General features: G+C 35.4%; 3 protein-coding genes across 7 annotated transcripts in view; 2 read left to right on the plus strand and 1 right to left on the minus strand.

Annotated features, from left to right (window-relative positions):
* LOC141524952 (uncharacterized) overlaps positions 1–13,236 on the minus strand; it is a 61,893-nt gene extending 48,657 nt beyond the window's left edge. Inside the window, exons 1-2 of one of the 2 annotated variants that reach the window (XM_074239165.1) lie at positions 13,096–13,236; positions 7,246–7,444 (exon numbers count right to left, since the gene is read on the minus strand). The gene's annotated coding sequence lies outside the window, so the exon portion shown is untranslated. The remainder of the gene's footprint in view (positions 1–7,245; positions 7,445–13,095) is intronic. The other variant, XM_074239176.1, reaches the window with a different exon arrangement.
* Positions 8,652–13,727, plus strand: LOC141526721 (sodium/hydrogen exchanger 9B1). The gene is made up of 7 exons (XM_074241799.1): positions 8,652–8,713; positions 9,510–10,124; positions 10,325–10,500; positions 10,616–10,731; positions 11,394–11,705; positions 12,238–12,339; positions 13,120–13,727. Exons 1-7 carry the CDS (start codon positions 8,652–8,654, stop codon positions 13,555–13,557), a joined length of 1,821 nt encoding a protein of 606 aa, XP_074097900.1. The 3' UTR covers positions 13,558–13,727.
* A 1,030-nt stretch (positions 13,728–14,757) lies between these two features.
* Positions 14,758–23,547, plus strand: LOC141524915 (uncharacterized). Of its 4 annotated transcripts, XM_074239118.1 has the most exons (8): positions 14,759–15,066; positions 15,198–15,386; positions 15,494–15,552; positions 15,620–18,842; positions 18,966–19,074; positions 19,306–21,780; positions 21,850–21,975; positions 22,522–23,547. In XM_074239118.1, the coding sequence occupies exons 1-8, from the start codon at positions 15,061–15,063 to the stop codon at positions 23,034–23,036; spliced, it is 6,702 nt and encodes a 2,233-aa protein (XP_074095219.1). In that variant the 5' UTR covers positions 14,759–15,060; the 3' UTR covers positions 23,037–23,547. The 4 variants fall into 4 exon arrangements, with proteins under 4 accessions (XP_074095202.1, XP_074095194.1, XP_074095219.1 ...); XM_074239101.1 differs by having other exon boundaries at positions 14,758–15,066; positions 18,966–21,780; XM_074239109.1 differs by having other exon boundaries at positions 15,620–19,074.
* The last annotated feature ends 221 nt before the right edge of the window (positions 23,548–23,768 follow it).

Below are 23,768 nucleotides of genomic sequence, written 5' to 3' on the forward strand. Positions count from 1 at the left end.
TTAAAAAAAAAATCTTGTTACAAAATAAGTCAGAAAATTTAATTTTTCGTTTGAAAAAAAAATTATTTTAATATTTTTTTATAAATTTTTCAAAAAAAAAAAAAAAAAAAAATTAAAAAATTCATTTTTAATTTTTTTTAGTTAAAAAAAATTTTCAACTTTTGAAAAATTTTTTTTTTCTAAAACAATTCACAATTTTCAAACAAATAGACAAATTTTGATGATTTCTTAATTTAATTTAACTACCTCTCTTTTATTTCAAAACTAAGTAAATAAATTTTTATTGCAACGAGCTAAAAACTAATTTTTGCAAAAATAAAGTCATAAATTTTCTAAAACTTACATTTACCGCAAGTGTAACAACGAGTACATTGAAAAAAAAAAAAAAATTAATCCAGAATGTAAATTTTCCGGTGAATCAAGCACAAAACGGCAAAGTGTCACATAAAATAACGCGGCTGTCGATCCATGAGACTGCAGTATGCAGTATATGTTTCATTTGATTTTATGCAGGATCGATCACACACGATTCACTGACACAGTTGATCCCGATCGCGGTTTACAGCGAAGCTAAAACTGAAACTAAAAATAAAAGAAGACAGAGACGAGCCAAAGCTGTTACGATTACGACATGGTCACGGTTGACGGATAAGCTTCGAATGATTCGCGGATGGAAGCTAAGTAGTAGAACAAGCTCACCGTGGCCCGATAATCTGCGGCAGACCGTAGCGTGCCGGTTACTGCTCGTGTATAATGCTCTTCAGGGCCTCGTCGTCAACTCGTCGCGGTACTACTCCTCGAGTAAAGAGTTGAGAGTAGTTGGAGTTGGAGGTTCGAGTAGTTACTCTCTTCTCTGTACGAATATATACGTACAGAGGCGCCATGTCCATGTCCAAATGAGTGTAGTAAGTGCATGTTCGCCCGCGGTGAGTAACGACCGGCAAGAACACACACGGTTCATACATTCGAGCCAGCGAAATGTAATGGTTTAATAAAAGTCCAGAGATAGTTATTATATACGTACACCGGCGTGAGTAACGGGTGTCGAGGGAGTGTTGCAAAAAAATATTATCTTTGAGCTCAATAAAATTGATTGAATTTTTAAAAGCTGACTGTTCATCATCTTTCGGATAAAAAAGTTTTTTAAGCCGTTAGGTGTAAAATTTTATTTTATTTTAGCTGGTTTTATTTGTGAGAATGTTAAAATTTACTCATAAAATCCTTCTGAATGCGTCAAAGTTAGTCATTTTATTTTATCTAAAGGTTATGGGCCCAGATAACAAAGTAATAAAAAAAAATTCAATAAAATTGATTGAAATTTAGAAAATAACTGATTTGTTATAAGCTTAGACTTGGAAAAAATTTTTTATTGTGTCTGTTTTAAAAATTTTATTTTATCGTACTAAATTTTATTTAAAAAAAAATATTAAAATTTACCAAAAGGTTCATAAAATCCTCCTAAGTGCGTTAAATTTAGTAATTTTATTTTATCTAAAGGTTATGGGTCCAGACAACAAAAAAATTAGAAAAGAATGTTAAAATTTAGCAATTTTCATGACTTAAAAAATTATGAATACTCAATGCGAGGACCCAGGTTCGAATCCCGACCGAGTAAAATAAAAAAATTCCAATAAAAATTTTTCCTCTCACTAAATAATAATTAAAAACTTATTAAGGCTTTAAATTACCTCTGCAAATATTTTCGACAGAAGCTAAAAATATTTCCACCCTTCTATCTACAAATATAAATAAAACTCCGACTGGTAGTATAGAGAAGAGCATGAACTTGGTTTTGTCGTAGTATCAATCCGAAAATCGATTGGCCGTCGTCTACTCACCCTCGAAACGACGATACTTTCCCTCCCTGTGCTATTCTACCCCGGGTGGGTTCTTAGCTCGGATTTTCGTCGCTCTGCAGCTTTTATGGGCACTTGGGAACCCTGCTGATTTAATGCTGTGTGCTGTGTGACGTCGGGGCCAGGCACAAGGCATTTATACCCGTGTAGGGAAAACTCCTATCCACGGAATCGTATTTATACAGCACGAACAGAAAGGGGAAGAAAGCTCCGCCGAAATCAGCTCTCAATTGGACCTTTATTCGGTAAACATACTTATATACCTTATCTCACCTATCTCTTTACATCCTATACATGCTATTTTGATCCAGATCCCCTCACATATACATACATACATTTATATATTTATTCATAAAATTGCGTATTTAGCTGGCGATAAATTCCCATGAACATTTATAAATTTTTATCCCACCAGACACACTATTGTCTTCTTGAAAATGAGCTGGCGGTCTGCCGAAATGGATATCATTTTCTACCAGTTATTTTATTCATTTGGTTGACAGTCACGATGTTATGTGTTTCGTACTTTTTTAAATCATGTGAGAAAATCAATAGTTTAAATGGAAATTATTTTTATGCAAGGAAAAAATTTTTGAATTTGATATAATTATTTTAAACTATTAAAAATTATTAAAAAAATTAAAAAAAAAAACAATTAAACTCAAAATGATGTTCTTAGTTCAAATTTTCTTTTAAAATATCATAAAACTTATCCGAATTACTTTAAAAATATATTTTGAACATTTTCTGACAACTTAAAAAATTTCTATCTGAAATGCAAAAAACTTATTGAAGAAATTTAAACTTCAAAAAAAAAAAAAAAATTATTTTTCATAAATAATTATGAAAAATAACTAAATACTATCAAAAAATATAAAATAATTAAAAAATTATTCATAAAAAATGGAATAATAAACAACTTGTAGAAAATATGAATAATTATCATGTTATTAGTCACAACATAATATTGAGTAATTACCATTACTTCAACACTAAAGATAACTTTATGTAAAATATTATATATCCATAATCATAACAATAAATAGTTTCATGACTGATAATAAAAATAAAAACATCATAAAACGCAGATAGCAAACTTGTAAAAATTTCTTCCTATAACTTGTGAAGAAAACTATTTTTATAGTTACAAAAAGAAGAAAAGGGAGAGAAAGTTTGTGTCGATCGGAGCGGCTTACTCCGCGGCGTCTCGCATATCGGAGATTTCAATGTTTTATCCAAAATTGATACGAATTGATTGATTCTGGGAAGGGAGAGGGTGGCGGGTCCGTTGACGGGGTTTATATCTTCACTGATGGGTTTGCATATGCAGCGCATGTCGTGTGGAAATGAAGGGGTTTATCTGCATGTTGATGCCAGGAGCTAGCGGAAAGACCGAGAGAATGCAAGTGGAATGAGGCGTCGAGAAATTTACGAGCGCATCAACATAGATATAGATATTTTAGAATATCGAGGATTGAGGACTGAGAATGGGGATGGGTATGGGTATGGGGGCATTTATATATAGAATAAGCAGAAGGTAAGCTTGGGCAAGTAGATGAAAAATGCAAGGATTAATTCAGGATTCGAGTTTCTATCAGTTATTAGGCAGTATAACGATTGGATGAGAGTGGAAGGCGGAGAGAGAGTGGTTACTGAAAAAAGATAACAGAAGAGCAGAAGAGGAAAAGAAGATGAAGGAGCAAAAGCTCGTTAGCTGTATCCTTCTGGCGTGGTTCGGGAAATGCACTTGACGCTTTGTATCCTCCTCTGAATCTCTCCTATCTCTCCGGTCTTTCGTTGTACTTGGTGTCTATTGTATCGTAGGATAGATGAGGGACCAATTATACCAAATCACCTCTCTCTGTTGTAGTTCTATTTAGTTTCGTTTTACCAGTCTTGTTCACGCTCAAGTCAGCCCACAGCCCTCACTTTTCAGTTCTCAATTCTCACCCATCAGCTATACACTGTTATACTGTATTTATTCTGGAGACCCGGTATGGGCTTGCCTCGGTTATATATGGGAAAAGGGACCTTTATATTTACACACTCTTTACTCTCTGGCAGTAACAAAAGCGCACGCGAGATTACGGACCCTGATGGGATTATCCTTCATCGCCTAGTGACTTGCGAGACTATTGTTCCGCGGCAGGCACTTACAGTTTTGTTTTTTACCGTTTCTCTTACGACAGCTTATTAAAACGTCTCATTTGTTCACACTAAACTAAATGGAAGTGGGAGAGACGAGGTATATTTCACTGGTGTCTACAAATCTTTCATTAGAACGTAATAGCCACATTTTTATTGTTAATATGTTAGAGTTCGAGGCTAAAAATCGATACTTAAGGGGAAAATGTTGGATCCGGAGGTTTGAATGGGCATTCATAACCATAACTATTAGTCATACTAAATTTTTGATGGAAATCAATATTTTTTATTTAGGGTAAAAGTTATTATTATTATCAAGCTTCAACTTTCCAAAAATCTAGAATAATAATAACTACCAACCACTACGTGACTTTTAAATTATAAATAAATAAAATTTTGCTTTATTAAATAATTAATTTTGTTAAATTGCACTGTACTTTCTTAAATATTGACATTTGTAAAGATAAAAGCTCATCCCGATGTTACACTCATCAAGAGCTTTCATTTGAGTACCCACATGCATTTTGATATATGTTTCATATATACATATATATATAATATATATTTATATAAATATATAAAAAATTGATGTGGGTACTCAAATGAAAGGTCTTGATGAGTGTAACATCGGGATGAGCTTATATCTGTAAAAAAGTCAATAGTATATATTTAAAATTTTTTTTACACTTAAAATAAATAAATATTAAAAAAAAAAATATCTTAAGTCTCTCTCAATATTCTGCAATTAATTTTAAAAAATTCTTCAAAGTTAGCTTTACATTAAATACCTGAACTCACCCCAGAATTGAATAATTTATAACACTAAAATAGTTATTATTAAACATGTCTAATAGCATGATGTGTAAAGCAAAACTGCGTTTAAGCAAACGAGGGTTGTTGCCAGTTTATAAATGAAGTTTGATTTGTTATTTAACTTTGTTATTATTCCGTGATACGCGATAAATTTTGTAACAGCGCCTAAGGCAATTGTAAAATATCCACAACAAAATTGCAATCGATTTGCTAACAACTATTTTAACTCCTGATACCGCATCCTTTAACCACCCGGAAATTATTTGAATTGTAATCTGCTCTTCGTTTTCGTGGTTGTTTTAAATTATAATTTAAAAATTAAATATTCATTTATACCGTCATCATCTTCGTTATTTATTTCATTACAATGCCCAAAGCGATTGTAAAATCCAATATAATAATAAATGCGTAAATGTAACTAGTATTTTAAATTTTTTTGCATCCTCTTAACCAATTGGATAATTATTATTATTATTATTCTCTTTGTCAATAGCATTATATTTTTTTTTATTAGGTATAAATTTAATTTTAAATTATTGTAATCTACTTTGAATCTCTTTATCCCTTTTTTAAACAATTTAAAATTATTATCTCTTTTAATATGAATTTAACAAAGTGAATTTTTAAACATTTTGTCAATTATACATGATCACTTTTTAATAGATTTGAATAATTGATGAAGATTACTGAAGTGATACAAAGTGTCATTTCATAATTAACCAATATTGATCAGAATAAATCTTCAAACAATTCCATAGAGACAATAAATAATTCTAAAAAAATTTTCAATTTAAATTAAACAATATTTTTAATTTCCCCAAAGAATTAAAATAAATCTTTCGCCTTTCTTATTACAACCTTTAGGTGTCAACAAAAGTGAATTATTTAGCATTGTTTAGCCTTCCCCGGCCTTTCAAGAACACAATCCATACCCTCAACAATAATAACAATACCGCCAGTAATAATAATAATAATAATAATAATAATAATAATAATAATAATAATAATAATAATAATAATAATAATAATAATAATAATAATAACATAATGACAAAAATAACCAGCTGCTTAAATAGCGACCGAAACCAGATTCCGATATATTGATCGTATATTAATCACTATTTAACGCTAAGTGGTTTCTTGGTTGTATAATAACAAACAACCCAAACCATACCAGCATATTGCCCTAATTTCTAAGGTCATTACAGGGTGGTGCTCGTAATAGTAACAAGAAGTAAGTTATTAAAATTTTCTAACGGTAAAAAAAATAAAAAAAAAAAAAAGCGAAGAATGATTTATTAACCTCGGCGAATAAATCTGGCTTAATATATCTTGCGTGTTGCCACGAATTTATCTTGTAGCTTCTATCCAGCAATAAGACCCTTGCCCCGACTAGTGCCTAGCCATAAAAAAGGCATTTTATACAGCATATATAGCACAGAGTATCCAGATAAATATCGGTATCCCCTTCAGGCATCTATCCGAGCCAGTGACTCGAGATTTTTTATTACTTTTAACAAGACGCTGCCGGGCACAATCTGCATCATTCGAAATAAATTATCCGAGTGGTTAATAGTCCTACCAAACCCGAAAGCACTTGCCAGCTATCGGGGATTTCAATTAGATTGTCGTCAAATTTTCCATTACACTGTTCGATAACCCGTTTGATTATTATTTTGTTTCCTGACTGAAGATCAAGACCAGGGGAGGTGAAACAGAATTAGGAGTGGCTGTTAATCGTTCTATAAGCGCAATCCGTGGGCATTAGTCTGCCGAGTCTGGGGTTGACGGATTATTACAAACGTCACACCGTTTATTCAACTATATACTAGTGTATTAGGTTATTACACCGATAACGACTGCTTATGATACACCCGGACTAATCACCGGTTTCTGTGTTCCTTGACCCTTTCCTTTCTTCATCAAGCTCAGTTGTAAAAGTGTAGTAGAGTAAAAATAATATCATCTCCGTAACAAAACGATCAATGAGTAAGTTGAATAACCTTAAATTCACTTGTCGGACTTGTCGGAGTAGTGACTTGTGCGCTACACTAGCCCAAAACGAAAATAGATATCGACGTTTTCGTACGGTACACTTGAGCGATATTAAACTTTCAAAAGGCTCCATTTTACTCGATGCTGCTGAGTACCACTCTCTTCATCTCTATTCTCTCTTCATATCATATAATATCTTCTCTTATTTTTTTTTTTATTTACCTTTTTTTTTTTCTGTTTATTTCACTCATATTCTATACTCAAGCTCCCTACGTTTTCCACTACTTTCATTCCTATTCTTCCTCTGCATAATTTATCCCTCGTATAACTAATTACCAGACAAATATATTTCATACCCTATCCACCTATTACTTAGTAAAGTATAAAACAGCTAAGACTAAAATTTATCATTAAATTAAAACGTTAAAAAAATTACCTTTTTAATAGTCGCTGACGTTTCCTAAAGTTATCTTTTCTTGATACTCAGCATAATATTCTCCATCAATTTAAATCTTCCAGATGCACAATCTTGTCTATTCACTAACTCCGAACTGCGACACGTGATCTGTTAAATTATCCTCATCCAGGACCAGGACAAAGGATCAGTGTGAAATAAACAGAGGACAGGATTTATTCTGAAACATTAACAGCAGGTGACAACTTTAGCATTCACAATTAAATAAAAATAAAAAAAAAACACACACACACACACACACAAGCAGGTGACGGTCAATTTAGGAAACCCCAAATGTTGAAAGTTATATCCGAAAATAATTAAACAGGAATTACGTGACTTGGAGCTGTCCCTAAACCTGGACAGGGGTGAAAGGACACACAAAACACTCACGTTACCGATGCAACGATCACCGATTATCGTGGTAGTGTTGGTGTAATCTTAGTAGATAGTAATAGCGAGGGTATACCGACGGCAACGAGCGTTCAGAGAAGACTGTTAGCCCCCAAGGGGGTCGGTATGGTTTTAGCCTCTCACTGTCGAGGAAGAGATGTAGTAATGTGGGTGAAAGTGGTGGCGTCGGCGCGAGGGATCTACAAAAAGGTGCGCCAACACCCGCTGACGGTGGATAGACAAGAGTAGAAGTTGTACAAGAGAATATAGTACTGTTACTATTACTATTACTATGGTATTACGGATACGGCCAAGACGAAGACGAAGCTTGCGCGCAGTGGATAGAATACTCGAGGGATTTCACCCGGACTTGGAGATATATCTATACTTCGAAGCCTGATTCCTAATCCGAATAAAGTCTGAGCAGGGAGGACAACCCGAGTGGTATTGTTGCTAAACAAATAAACAAAAGTTTAAATAAACAGAAAGGTAAATATTTATGTATATAGGTATAAATATAAATGTAAAATGAATGATAAATGATGGAAAACAAAATATACCGGAATAAATTTGTAGAGACTGAAGATGAAGAAATGAAAAGTTCAAGGTAGTTACTCTTTTCCCTCTTATTTGTCCCTCTGCCTCTTACTTTTATTATTTTATATATTCCACGACAAGTTATTCATTTTTTTTTCTTTCTTCTTTTTTCAGTTATCCCTGATTTGACTTGGGATATTATAAATATACGAGGGTTGAATCCATCCAGCTGTTGCTGCAATTTGTCGATGTAGATGTTGATGCTTCAAGACGTAAATATGTATATGTAAATGTATGCGCGCGCGCGCGTGTGTGTGTGTGTGTGTGTGTGTGTGAGTAGAAAAAAAATTGAAGCTTGATTAAATGTCAAATGAGATTATGAGGACGGAACAATTGATTGAATAATATTTAAATAAAGGATGAAATGACAAATGTTTATTGGTTAAATCGCTAATCAAATGGAACGACGAGTGACCGTTGAAATAAACGAGACAATAGATATCGTCGAAGAGGATTTCAGGTGTTTTATTTTTATTAGATTTTTGTTATTTTATATATAACACTTACATTAATCACGTTAATTGATCACGAGGTTTGGTTATGGGGACCATTTCAAAGGGCTTTGAGAACGATTAGATACTTCCCGAGGCTTTTTTTCTGGGAATGTCATAATTGTGTTATGCTTTTGGTGATAAATTTGAAAAAAAATTGTTGGGGTAATTGGAAAAAGTAATTTTGCTGAGATGTTTTTCGGCGATTAATTACATCTGTCAATTACCAGTTAAATTTGGTAATTTTAACCTTTTAATACGATAGTTTACAAGTTAATATCGCTGACATTTAATTGCCAATTTTCTCATTAAAATTACAATTACATGACCTTTTTCCAATTACAGATTTATTATGAATTTTTTTAAATGTTGCTTAAAATTTTTTTCATTGATAAAAAAATTAATTTGATTAAAAAAAAAAAAAAATAATAAAATTTTGTATTATTAAATAATGACTTTTGTTAATTTGCAATGCTCTTTTTTATCTGTTGACGTTTTTAAAAATATAAGCTCATTTCGATGTTACACTCATCAAGAGCTTTCATTTGAGTACCCACATGCATTTTCATATATTTTTCATATATACATATATATAATATATATAAATATATGAAAAAATGATGTGGGTATTCAAATGAAAGGTCTTGATGAGTGTAACATCGGGATTAGCTTAAATCTTTAAAAATGTCAATAGTTCAAAAGATACAATGTAATTTCTTAATTAAAATTGTTAAAAATTTTTTTTTTAAACAAAATTATCAGTAGATTACAGAGACAACCTGAGGATGAACCCCGGAGCTACCCGGAGGAAGAAACTTGTTGTGGAAGAGCGCTCTGGTGCCACTCTCGACTTCGATACATCTGGATCTACAATCCAATATCGAGTTGCATTACAGTGCCTTACAATTGCGTCACCTGGTCGAGTCTTTCGTGGTTATTGACAAGCCTCATATTAGTGGCAGTGACCTATTCAACACTGTACTTCCTGATGAGCGAGCTAATGCTGCCGGGCGGGTCCTTATTCGGTTTATTCTGGCTGGTAGTGGTCGCCTACGCACTCGGTTGGAGTCTCACGTACATCCCGTTCCTCCATATACCGCCAGTGTTTGGTATGCTGCTCGCAGGAATTATTTTCCGGGGCAGTGGATTTTACAAAATTCACGACCACATCCCCCTGAAAACCACTACCAAGATACGGACCTTCTGCGTAACTTTTCTGATGATCAGAGGCGGTCTCCAGCTGACAACCACTGCGTTGAGAAGCCAGCCTCTTTTTCTGCTGATGCTGGGACTTCTTCCGTCAACGTTTGAAATAATAATTATTGGCCTATGCAGCAGATTTATTCTTCAGTATCCCTGGGATTGGTCATTCCTCGCCGGGTAACACTACAAATTATTCAATTAAATTATAATATCTGGAATTATACATATATAATTCCAGCTAGTAACTAGTGTGTATTATTATCATTACTCTACCTGTATTATATCAGCTATCAGCTAATAATCTATATATACACACACCGGCTTTGACGTCATTGCTCGAAGCCATTCATTATTGAAATGAAAATGGTAATTTGCAGAACCATTATGACCGGGCTGTCACCCGTCGTTACTGTCAATTGTATACTGGCATTAGCTGAAAAGGGCTACGGCGAAGATAAAGATCTAGCTGGTATCCTTTCGACAGCGACTTCTATTGATAGCATACACGTGATTTCAATGTTTTCAATATGCTTCACCCTTGTGTTTAGCGAAGGTAACCTCATATCATCCTAGTTACGTCTTTTATATTTTATTCTTCTGTACATGTGTATATATATTTCTCTTCATACATCTAGTTACTATAAATAAATATGTACTCTTTCATACAGATGGTAGAAAAAACTTCTGGAAATATATACCAGGAGGATTACGGGACGTTGTTGTTGGACTTTTAGTTGGAGTAGCGTTAGGATTTATATTTGGTTTTTTACCTCACCGAAATGCGGTAACTATTTACATATTTTTACTCATACGTATTTTAGTTTATATATTCCGACGTAACAGCAGTTATTGTTTCAATTTTAAGGGTAATTTTAAAACACTGAGAAAAAAGTTAAGTACCGGTTTGAATGAGGAATATTTGTGGTAAAATTAAAAATATATTGAATTAACAATTTTTTTACGTTAATTATTATTCAAGTAGATTTTTTTTTTTTTTAATTAATATTAACAAAAAATGGATAGTTTAAACATTTTCAGTATTTAAAATCAATAATTACAGCATAATTTAAAAAGTAATAAATTTAATTATTAAAAAATAGGCCTTATAATCCTGATACACTTTAAACATTTAATTTAGTTTTTTTTTCTGTATTAAAAATAACCATTTTTTGTTAATATTTCATAAAAATTTTTCTCAAACGATAATTAACATCAAAATTTATCGATATTTTTTTTTTTTATTACAAAATACCTCAACTAGGCTTTATTACCCGCGGGTACTTTACACGATAAAAATTAAATACAACTTTAAACTATTAAATGTAATCATAAAAGTAATTCGACTTGAACTAGATAAACAAAACTATTTTAAATCATCCATACTTTTTTTTTTTTTCTATAAAAAATTCACCCACGAATATACCAACGGAAGAATTTTTTTTCTAGAAATACGTAACATTTTATCGCATAGCGGGTCTGATAATGGGCTCGTTAATGTTCACTTCTGGGGCAAGTATGATGACTGAAACCGGCGGTGGTTATCTGGCGACAATGTGTATGTCATTTGTCGCAAGTTCCTGCTGGAAGCAACTTTCCGGGAATCCCTTCAACGTAAGGCCATTCCAAAAAACGCTGTTCTTCATATGGCACTTTATGCAGCCCATTCTGCTGGGAGTAATTGGTGCCGAAATGGACTTAACGCTATGGTCGTCACAACGATTTGGGCTCCATATTTCCTGTATTCTCCTGGGGCTTCTGGTGAGTATTATAGAGCATCACCGACACAAAACAGTAGCATAGCAGTCGCGTGTCATCGATTTACGGCTATATATCACCCATGGGAATGATAAGCGCAAACCCATCCTGCTCAGTGTGTATAATTCAAAACGTATTGCAAGGAGCAGAAATATGGGCGTCAAGTCTCTCTTACTCCACACTCCACACTAGGTATTGTGTATGCTCCAGGCCATTACCTACCCCATACAGCTGCTGTCGTGGGTTTTTTTCCATCTCACTCCCTTATACGTATTCATACGTATCCATCCATAGTATAGCTTCTTCCATTTCTTCCTTTTCTCTCCACCGGATTATATTGTTCTTCACTCTTCACTCTTCACTCTTCACTCTTCTCTCTTCTCTCTTGCTTTACTACAAAACTATACCATCCTCACATTGGCTGAACCGTTACTTTGCCCTTCAACACACAACCTTTAACAACTCTATATTTAACGCACACCATCATCATCGATTTTATTTAACAAAATTTCTTTCAAAACTTTTATTTTCGCAGATACGAAGCTCGACCGCAATTCTCTCCACCCAAGGAACCAATTTCACCATGAAAGAACGAATATTTGTAGCGTTGGCGTGGCTACCAAAAGGCAGCCTTCAGGTAAATTAATTTAAGGGATTATTCTCGTTTAGAAATTCGAAAAAATCGATTTTTTTTAAAAAACTTTAAGCGCGTTTTTCTCAGAATTACTTTTTTAAAAACGGTGTGCATGATATCTCAAGTTCTACACAACCGATTCACTTGAAATTTTACACAGAGTTTCTTTAGATACTGTAGTATTGCACTACGAAGCTTTTTAAAAAAAAAAAATTTTTTTTATATTTTTAAAAAATTCCGAACGTCAGAAAAACAGGGACAAAAAAATATTTTTTATCTGGACCAAAAAAAAAAAAAAAATTTGGGCTTCTAGCCGAGAATACCCGATTTTATCGGTCATTATTAATTACCACGGCTATTAAAAATGAACAGTCCAGTCAGAGGTTGAGGTACATACTCACCTACATATTTAATTATCTATCTGGGTGCCTATAGATAAAATAAATAAATGTCAATTAGAATACATAGCATATCAATTAAAATAGAATATAGAGCCAACGAAGCTCAGCGCAATTGAGTAAACTAACATACACGCTAACATATTAATTGCTTTTTCACTCGGCGTTATATAGCTCTATCGATTTTCCGCGTTCCATTTAAAGCTTATTAATTTTTATCCGCTCCCTGCTGTGTGCCCACTCGGTAAATAATTCCATGTTTAGCATACTACTTTGTACCGCTTAATTATTAATTGTCATCATCAATTATCAATTATTAATTACAAATCATGAATATAAATTAGTATAACAAAGTACATACGAAATTAACTGGGGATGATTTCAGGCCACACTGGCGCCGTTGGCACTTGAGAGTGCTGAACAGATTGACCATCCAGAAACGATGTCCCTGGCTACGGATATCGTCAGGATGTCAGTGGTAGCTATTCTGTTTCTAGCGCCCCTGGGAGCGATCATAATGATGGTCACTGGTCCTATTCTTCTTAACAAGATCGACGAGGAGACCCAAGCCCGTCGCCGAGAGCTCAGTTTTCTCCAGTGGAGCAGCCTGCAACCAATTAGATTCCGGCGTGAAAAAACTGTTCAAGCTGAAGATGATGTTCACGCTAACGAACGCGTAAATTATGATGATGATCAAGTTGTTTACGGTGATGATGATGATGATGATGATGATGATGATGATGATGATGATGATGATGATGATGTTAATACTCGGGATGACGAATCCGATGATAAAGGTGTACGCAAACAGGCAATAAATTAATCTCACGGTTCTAAAAAATTTTTTATGTTATTTTTTTGTATTATAAATTATATAATAAATAATAAAACATAAGCAGCGTATCCGCGTGCCTCAGATTGTATACTTGGTAGATACGCTTGTATCTGCAGTGTCATATATTTATGTATACGGAGATTGTATGGAATCATGCATTACAATTGGTGTCTTTTGTGTATATCCACATAAATATAAAGACAATATACTTCTTTATACATTGTAATTTTAAAAAGCTTGTACGTCTTATTTTATTTACTTACAGTTATTATTATTGTACATTATATTCAGGATCATATTATGTAGATGTATGTATGTATGGTCATTTTTAGTATTTTTATCCTCACCTGCTATTGTTGACAGAGTTTTTTTTATTATTTATAATATTCACTGTTTTTTAATCATCCAACACACATTTGTGAGTCACTGTGATAACTTTTCACGGATATTCACAATTAGTAACTTAAATGTTATTGTTATTGTTTTTATTTAAATGTCAATTTTAAGAATATATACTTAAATACTTGGAAACTTGGAATCACCGAAATATAACAGGCTACAATAGCCAATACCGAAACCGACTGGACTGGTCACTGACAATGACAACATTACAAGCTTGGAGTGGGGGGCCCGGTTCTATTGCGCGGAACGACGTAATGGCGCCACTATTTTTTTTTAAACTCTGCGCAGAATCTTGCGCATGGGTATTTTTATGCGCGGTAATTTTAAATTATTATTATTAAAATTATTAATTATAATTAAAATTAAGAAGAAATAATTTTTTTTTAGTTGAAATTTAAATTAAATTTTTTTGATTTTTAAAATTTATCTAAAGATGTCAAAAAAATAATTTACTTTTTTTTTTTTTATTATTAAAAAAAAATAAAATTATTTACTAAATTTAAAAAATTATCAAATATCTGCTAAGTTAATTTTATTATTTTTTTGTTAGTAAAAAAAATAAATGATAATAATAATAATAATTAAAAAAATTTGAATTGCAAAAACGCCATCTATATAGTTGATAAAGTTCCCAGCAGCCAATTCAGTTTTTTATTTTATCTTCCACCAGTAAATTTTTTTGTCAAGTCATGTTTTAAAATCCAGACGAAAAGTAAAAAGTGTCAGCACCAGGTGGACACAGACCTACACTAATGGGCCCGATGGGCATGGCGTTTTGATCTTGCTCTAGTGTCCTAGGTCTTCGTCTTGTGTCTAGTGTCGTTACATGTCGACTTGATTGCATAGCCCAGAATCGAGTTGTTTGCGAATCATTGAATAACGTATGTAAATTTTAGTGATAAAAAATCATGCATACATAAATAAGTATAGATATTTTTAAAATTTTGAGTGCAATCAAACATCTACAATTTCATATGCCATCATGACACATTTTAATAACATTGTAAATACACCAGCTGATTTTTAAAATGCTGCAAAAAATTCAATAAACCTATAATTTTATCCATCTATTTTCATCACGGCTGAATTATGGAGGTATTTATACTGGAATAATTATTTTATAACTCTATTTAATTAAACAAATTATTGGTAGTTGAAAAATAAAAAATAATATATCTTGTATCCGTTATATCCACATGTTTATTATGATGACAATTTTATTGTAGGAGTGTAACGGGTGTAAAAAAAAAAAAATGGATCAGCCTAACGATAAAATTCCACCACGACGCAAACGCAATCTAATGCAAAATTTTATCCACCGAGATATTGGAATTGGTACCAAAGGTAGTGCTAATACTAAGTCATTTGAATTCCTCGCAGAAACAAATCTTGTTCTCAAAGATCATGAGGAAATGGTAAATATTTTTATTGATTTTTATCATCATTCATGACTCATAAATAAATACTAACAATAACATCTATTCATAACATCAACTAAATACCATAATTGATTAAATTTCAGAAATGTAATATTCCTGGATCCCCTCGAGCAACTTATTTGATGGTCTTCAGTCCAGACGGGTACGTAATTTTTATAAAATAACCTAAAAAAATTTCAAACTTAAATAAAACCCAAAACCTTCCACAGAAAAAAGGTCGCATCGACTCACGGGAACAAAAACGTGTGCATAACAGACCTGACAACAGGGAAAAACCTAAAAACCCTAACAGGACACCCGCGATCTCCATGGTGTATAGCATTTCATCCTTCCAGCGAATTGGTGGCTACAGGGTGTCTCGCTGGACAGGTTAGAGTCTGGGATCTTCAAGGAGGAAGCGAGGTCTGGAGCTCTGGTAACCCAACGGCAATAGCCTCGCTGGCTTTCCACCCATCCGAGCGTCTTCTAATAATAGCGACCCACAACCAGATTCATTTCTGGGACTGGCGCAACTCGGAGCCGTTTGCCGTCGCGTCAACTCGCAGCGACTCGGAAAAGGTCCGTTTCGTCGCGTTTGATCGATTGGGAAGAAAGCTGATAACGGGAATCGCAAACACGCTTCATTCACAGTCGCAGTGGGACCGTCCTCCGAACGACCACCTCAACAGACGGCTATTGAGACCGGACTACCGGATTCAGTACGAAAGACCGGATCCAAACTCGTCAAACAACCACCATCGGATTCCCCTGGGTATAAATATTTGGAATGACTTCAGCAATCGTCTGCCCGAATTGTCAGCCAACAGATACCCGACTTACATAAGCGTTGACGATCTGTACAGAGTTAGAACTACCAACAGACAAAATTCCGCTCCAACTAACCCAGATGATGAGTTCACGAATTCTCCGACGATGCGCAACTTCTTGAGAGATAGACACCTTCCAAGAGCTGCCGCGAGGCTCCTAGGGAGAATCAATGATAACGGTAACGTCGAGCAAGGCAACGTGACCATAGAAGTCCGTCGCAACAATTTGCTGTCGCAAAACAATGAAGCTTTAGGAGCTGAACAACCAGGCCATCGTTTACCAAACAGGCACCCGCATTATCTTGGTTCGATTTTGCGAAGAGTGCTGAGACACTTAGCTGACATTCGCAGGGTACCTCAGCTGATGTTGGAGGACATTTTCTACGAGATAGACCGTAATCGCAGTGGACTGCGCAGTGCAAGGCATTATTTTTCTTTTGTACCACGTGAAGCTCGTTGGCGAGAATTAGCTGAGGAGGGAATTCTTCCTCCACTCCCGACTATGTCGCTGTCAACTTCACCGTCCTCGTCAAACAGTCTTCCGACTCTTAGGCGACTGGCCGAAGATGATCGCACTGATTGTGATAGACAGTTGATTTACTTGTGGGCAGAGCTTCAATTAAATCAGCTATACAGAAATCTTATTGACCATTATGAAGCTCAGGTCCATACTTTCTTCAATCCGTCAAACAACGGGCTGGAGTATGAATCATTACGTAACTTCTCGCCAATACAAGACAACGACATCGCCGGGAGAACCCAGAGATTGAGTTATATTCTACGAATTCATCAGCTTCCTACTTCCTATGACCACGTGGCTCTGGTGTTTCAGCATCTTCGTCGTCAGCGAGCTTATGGAAGTCTCTGGGAGCTGCGCAGAGCTATTCAGATCACAAGTGCTAATAATTGCAATTATTTATCGAGGCTTCGCAATCTCCGGGTGAGGCTGGAAGTCCACGCGACAGCTTACATTGGTGAGGAACGCAGAGGACTTAATCGCTCGATCAGAGCTTCGCTGGACATTGAATTGCGTGAGCTGAGAAATTTAGAAAATCAATTTCGTATGGCTAATTACAGGATCGAGCAATTGAGACAATTATTTTTACAATTGTCAACCAGGTCAATACCTTACTATCCGTCTGTGAATGCTGAGAGGGTAATTTATTGGACAAAACTTAACCGGTTGATTGGTATTTCTCCGGAAGTTATTTCTTTGTACGAGAGAAATTCTCAGAGTGATTACAATTCATCTCCTACTTTTCAAAGTGACTCACGGAACAATCCTGACAATCCTTCATCATCATCATCATCGTCATCATCATCCAGGCTGGCTGGTAGCTCTGGGAATCAATCGGGGAGACGTAATCCGGGTGCTTCTAACCGGCGACTTTTTGAGCCTAGCAACAGTGATCCCGGGGATGAAGAACCTCCACGACGAAGATTACGGAGAGATATCACGGACGATACCGCCGCTAGTGAGATAAGAAATAATGGTCATTACTCTGAAGCAACTCCTGATAATTCAACGTCTAGTGAAGAAGGACAATTTTCACAAGTGCCACATCCTGTATTATCAATATTTACTATCTCGTCACACTCTGCTTTTCAGCCGAGTGTTCCGAGAAATGCCGTCAATAATCAAAGTCAAGATTCTTCCAATAATGCCTCGCCGCGGCAGTCAAATTCAAATGCTAATCAGAACCAAGGCTCGCAGCCGCCACCACCACCGCCTCCACCATCAACTTCTACAGCAGCAACAACTTCGACAGCTGGGACAACAAACAGTGATAATTCTCTGTGGATGGCTTTGATGATTGCTCAGAGATTAAATACTCAGCAAAATAATGGGTCTAATGATTCTAATAATTCTAATTCTGAAAGTAATCCTGGTCCCAGTACATCCAGACATAATGACAACAATCGCAATGATGAAAATGAAATGCTGTTAAATGAAGATGAATTTATGGACGTTGATGAGGTTGGCTTTGGTGAAGAAGACGAGGAAGAAGAAACTGGAGAGACGCCCCAAGTTGAGGACGAGGATATCAATCACGAGGACGAGGAAGAAGAGGTTGAAGAAGACGAACCTGAAGGAGAGGGAGAGGTTGAGGAAGAAGAAGACGATGAGGAGACTGAAGACACTGAAGAGGCTAGGATAAGCTCTCAGTCTGCTATTGCTGGTGTTAGCCGGGAAGAAGAAGTCCAGAGTTCTAATAACGATTCAAGACCGAGATTAGCTACTCGGTTCTCTGCTTCCACGTCAAGAGAGCCTAACCGCGTTGAAGACGAAGAAAACACTGCTGAGCAATCGGAAATTGGATACTGGTTGCTTCAAGAAAACAGCAATCCTGACTCAAACGACGCGGGAACCAGTTCTAATTCCACGCCTCTGAGGTGGACCAGTCGCTGGATCCGCACTAGCCCTAGCAACCGTCCAGCTGGGAGCACCCGGACTCCTTTGTCGCCCTACTCAACCACTGCTAGCCGCTATGAGCAGCCGCCTCTCTTTCCTTTCAGAAGCCTTCGGGACCAGCAGCGCTGTGATGAAGAGCAGAGAAGGCACTCCTGCGAGACACCCTCGGCTAGTACAGCTGAAATTACTCTTGGTAATCCGCCAGATTCACAGGTAGAGTCCGGTGCTCAAGGATCATCATCATCATCATCATCATCATCATCATCATCATCATCATCATCATCATCATCATCATCATCATCTGGTCTTCTTCAGGAACTTGCGTCTGCTTTACAGGTTGATGAGACTCCTAATACCTCGGATTCAATGGACAGAATCCTTTCGTCAGGTCAGGCAACTTCGGATAACACTGATGCTAATAATGATGATAATAATGATGCTCCAGGTAATTCTAATGGACAAACGGGTAATTTAATTTTGAGAACAAGTGATATTGATAGTCATTTTGGAGCTAATAATTGTAGAGTTTTTCTTAATCAATTCCTTCGGGAAAAATCTGCTGCTAAATTTAATAATTGTAGTAATAATAATGATCAGAGTGTTGGTAGTAGCAGTAGCAGTAGTAATAATAATAATAATAATAATAATAATAATAATAATTCACAATCATGTGCAGGAACTCCAAGGACTCGGACTGATGTCCAAATAACAGAACTCCGAAACTACATGACGAGATATCAGACTTCAAGATCTAAATGGAAAGTGCTTCTCCAAGAATTACGATCACTTCACTCTCGAAATTTCCAAAGAAATACCACCGACGACCCAGTAGCTTCAACATCAAGAGACACCCAGGATTCGCCATCAGTGGAGCGACTGAGAAACTTCAAAAAAGCTCTGATACAAAATTACGAGCGACAACACGGAGCTTCATCTTCATCTGCTGGGCCATCTTGGCTGGCGAATCGTACGCAAGAGCCTAGAACCAGCGGCGAAACTAGTAGTCCAGTGTTTACTCCAGAGCAGTACAATATGCTGGAAGAGCTGTCGAATTGTATCCCCCAAGAGCATGAGGCTGATAATTTATTTTACCAAAACTTCATTTCTTTTCTAGACGGCAATTACCCCCGAATTAATTCTAGCTCTTACTCTAACTCAACCAGCGACCACACTTACTCGAATCTGACAATTCGAGATCGAGAGAGTGAGTCGCCGACGATATCCAGCTTGGCGCATCGTCTGGTCAGCAAGTGGACCCCTCCGAGTTCTAACGACCCCGCGTCTCCGCTGGATGAAGATGGAGAAGTAAGACGAATTACTCCTGGAATAGCTGAGTATATCCGTATAAAAACTTACGCTCGAGATTACGTTTATCAGACCGACGACATGCGGCCGCTGAGGTTGGCGCTTCACTCTCTGGACGCGCGGTTGCTTAATTACTGGTGTTTTTTACCGGATTATGGAAGCGAGTCGAGGTCTAGAAATCCAGCAAATCGTATGCTGATGATAATGCGAAGCAAGTCAATGCAATACAGCTTGCTGGGGGCTTTTGAAAAGGTAAGAATTACCTTGAACAAAATAAACGAGAACGGAGCTTACGAGAGACTCTGCTACATATACGTCATCATCCGCTTGGCTCTAGAATTGATTGACTTAGTCATAGCCCAGTCTATTATAATGTACTGCGAAGCTACCGAGGCTGATCGTGCATCCGAGCGCAGGGGTTCAAGACGCGAGCAGCCCTCAACATCGGAACAATCCGAGAGCATAAATCCCGGTGGTAGTAATAGTCAGCAAGACCCGATGTCAAACAGCAATTTGCGGTCCACACGACTTTTACTGGGCACTGCAGAAGCCCTTCCAATGCCAAGGCCAGTTATTTTGAAGTACCGAAGGATGGCTGACCGGCTTGAAAGATTGTTTTCAAATTCGATGATTTATCAAAGTCAAAATCAAAATTATAGTGCTAGTATTAATAATGGTAACAATGGTGGTAATGGTAATTCTAATGGGAATAATAGTAGTAGTAGTTTTATTTCACCTACGCCGTCAACTTCTATTGCCAATGATTCTTCAAGACTGGATAGAAACTTGGGTATTGCTACTGAGAGCAGTACTCTGTCCGCTGAATTGCAAAGTATCATCGAGAGGATTCAGAATAATGTTAACTCTCTTTCCGGAGTTGTTGATGATATTCGATTGTCTGAATCAACAAATTCTGCTAATGCTGCTACTGCTAATAGTAGCAGTAATAATAACAATAATAATAATAATAATAATAATAATAATAATACGACTAATAATAGTAATATTAATAGTAATAATAATAATGATGATAATAATAATAATAATAATAATAATAATAATAATAATAATAATAATAATAATAATAATAATAATAATAATAATAATAATAATAATAATAATAATAATAATGCAAGAGAATTTCCAAGAACACGTAACTACCCACGGCAATCACGTGTCCATGAAGATGATATATTGCGAGCAATAAGACGCTTGAGTGCTAGTGTCCTTTTAAACCGTGCATCATCACGATTGACTAGTCTAAGATTTTGGCAACCAACGACGGAGCCAAGCTGGACACTGCCAATCCGTCGGATAACATCATCCCGAGATGCACCTAGACAACAATTGAACGTACCAGTTCTCCAGGTGAACAACGTTCCTGTAAGCGACTTGAACAATCTGCCAGGCCATCGTGATCATCTTCTAAGATTACCACCACCTTCCTACGAGACTCCGCGTCGGATACTGACCACGAGACTCCAGAGACAAAATGCGGTCCAGTCAGACTCGTCAAACTCGTCATCATCTCAGGGCTCCGATCACGCGGTTCCTGAGTTTGTGTCACCACCCATTGATCCTATCAGGAGTTTTCCCTGGGTTCCGATGATTAATTTGCATGAAATTGCACGAGCTCGGTTCCCAGGACACGTTGCTGCTGCGGGGATGGCTGTTGATGCCAATGGTGGACGGGGAGATGGCCAAGAGCCACCTTCTAATGACGATAATGATGATGTTGAGATTAGGACTGAACACGTTCCAATGTCGTTTCATGAGTCTGAGCAGCAGAAGTACAGGGTACAAGTTTGGGACTTTTCCTATGGAAAAATACCTGATATTAGAGATTGTAAGTTCGTTTTTTTATTTATGTTGATTTATTTATTGATTGGTTTTTAATTTTTGGTTTGTTTTTCAGCTGAGAAAAATATTGTTGTACGTGAGTGCAAGATTCATAATGATGCTAATATTGATATTTCTTCTGATGGTAAATACTTGGCATCATTTTTGCCGTCTGGACGGATGCATATGTCCACAACAATAGGTAATTTTAAATTATTTATATTTTTTTATGCATAAAGATTATTATATACCAAATCAATTTTTTTTGTACTCCCTGTAAGGTTTTTTGATGCATTTACCTTGATCATTAAATTTGCTAAAAAAATTAACTCTGATATTTAATTTTTCGGAACAATTATATATGATTTTTTTTATCAAATAATTTTTATTCTTCAAATTAAAAAATTTTCAGAACTTAAAAAATGATCTTGTATCTTGTTAACTATTGACATTTTTAAAGATATAAGCTCATCCTGATGTTACACTCATCAAGAGCTTTCATTTGAGTACCCACATCAATTTTTCATATATTTTATATATTTTATATATGTATATATGAAAAATATATCAAAAATGCAAGTGGGTACTCAAATGAAAGCTCTTGACGAGTGTAACATCAGGATGAGCTTATATCTTATTTAATTAAGAAAGAAAATTATTTTCTGCCCAACATTGATTATCATTAATTTTAATAATTAATTAGTAAAAAAAAAAATTTTCTGGAATTAAAAATAAATAATTTCTCCAGGAATCTACAGTCTAGAATGGGAAACCCTGGGTAAGCAGCTGCACTCGACAAAAGTAGACCAATCAGTAGCATCTCTGTCAATATCTCCAACTCACGGACACTTATTAGTTGGCCTAGCGTCTCGTCGTGTTCACGCGCCCTTGAGACCATTCCCAATGGCGCTGATCTACAAATTCATCGAGCGTCCTTTGGAGGACGAGACCACAGAAAAAGAAATAAAAAACCTGGAGCCTCGCGAGGAAGAAGTGATCGACCAATTTTTGCCATACAGCTTCGAAACCTACAACATTCCGTCGTTTCTCACACACACTCGGATGCTCTCAAACCGCTACGCCTCTCGCAATCAAGAAGATCAAAAGGACAGCAAAAAATCAATGGTGCTTTTACGTGAACTCCAGCAAGTAAATCGCGAGAACGCTGGTTACATGAGCCTTAATTGTATAAGATGGGTTCCGCAAGCTGGTCAAGGAATTATTTATGCTACCAACACTGGACTACTTAATATTCTTCATTGATTCCTATTTATATTTAATTACCATGATAACAATATTAATAATATAAGAAATAACAATATTATTATTATTGAAACAAATAATTATTAACAGAGTAAATATAACAAAATGAATATAATATTAAATAAATATTATAAAATAAAAGGGAAATGTAGTAGCAACAAAATGATGGCAAAGCTCGGAAAATTTTTTTTATAGAATCGCGTACTAACGAGTGATGCTAAGTCACTATCAAATTAAGAAACTAAATTATAATTGACTGATAATTTTATTTAGTTTCTTATTTATTGCGATTGTATTGTTAATTTTTGGTTTTCTTTTTTTTAATAACTTTACCCAGTGTTTATTAACTTAATACATAAAAATTTTTGATAATTATTTTTATTTAGAACTATTAAAATTAATAGTTTCTTTCACTGCGTACTCGGAGTGGTTATTTGTGATAGTGGCATAACAGCTCATTGAATTGATTGTAAAAGAGTTCAAGTTAAAATAAACATGTATACTATTCTAATTTTTGTGATACTGAAATCAACAGACATCTGATAATTGTTTTAATTTTTATAATCAATTAATGATTATTAAAAAAAATATACACTGACAAAAAATTAATTTTTTGAAAATTTTAAACAATTTTATTTCTTAGCTGCAGAAATAGAAATTTTTCTTACAGTGAATTTCTTTTGAAAAAAAAAATTTGATAAGTAATTTTTTCTTAGTGTATTTTTAAAAATT

This window comes from Cotesia typhae, unplaced genomic scaffold, assembly GCF_013202065.1.
Source record: "Cotesia typhae breed Kobodo isofemale line unplaced genomic scaffold, CoteBio_Ctyphae contig_11, whole genome shotgun sequence".
NCBI classification, from domain to species: Eukaryota; Metazoa; Arthropoda; class Insecta; order Hymenoptera; family Braconidae; genus Cotesia; species Cotesia typhae.

What these genes read in the sequence shown, in the direction of transcription:
- LOC141526721 (XM_074241799.1), top strand. Translation starts at nt 8,652, where the DNA reads ATGGAACGACGAGTGACCGTTGAAATAAACGAGACAATAGATATCGTC. An exon ending in ATCGTCGAAGAGGATTTCAG is followed by an intron (nt 8,714 to 9,509) that starts GTGTTTTATTTT and finishes AATTATCAGTAG; the next exon opens with ATTACAGAGACAACCTGAGG. An exon ending in GTATTCTCCTGGGGCTTCTG is followed by an intron (nt 11,706 to 12,237) that starts GTGAGTATTATA and finishes TTATTTTCGCAG; the next exon opens with ATACGAAGCTCGACCGCAAT.
- LOC141524915 (XM_074239093.1), top strand. An exon ending in TCAAAGATCATGAGGAAATG is followed by an intron (nt 15,387 to 15,493) that starts GTAAATATTTTT and finishes ATTAAATTTCAG; the next exon opens with AAATGTAATATTCCTGGATC. An exon ending in ATGGTCTTCAGTCCAGACGG is followed by an intron (nt 15,553 to 15,619) that starts GTACGTAATTTT and finishes AACCTTCCACAG; the next exon opens with AAAAAAGGTCGCATCGACTC.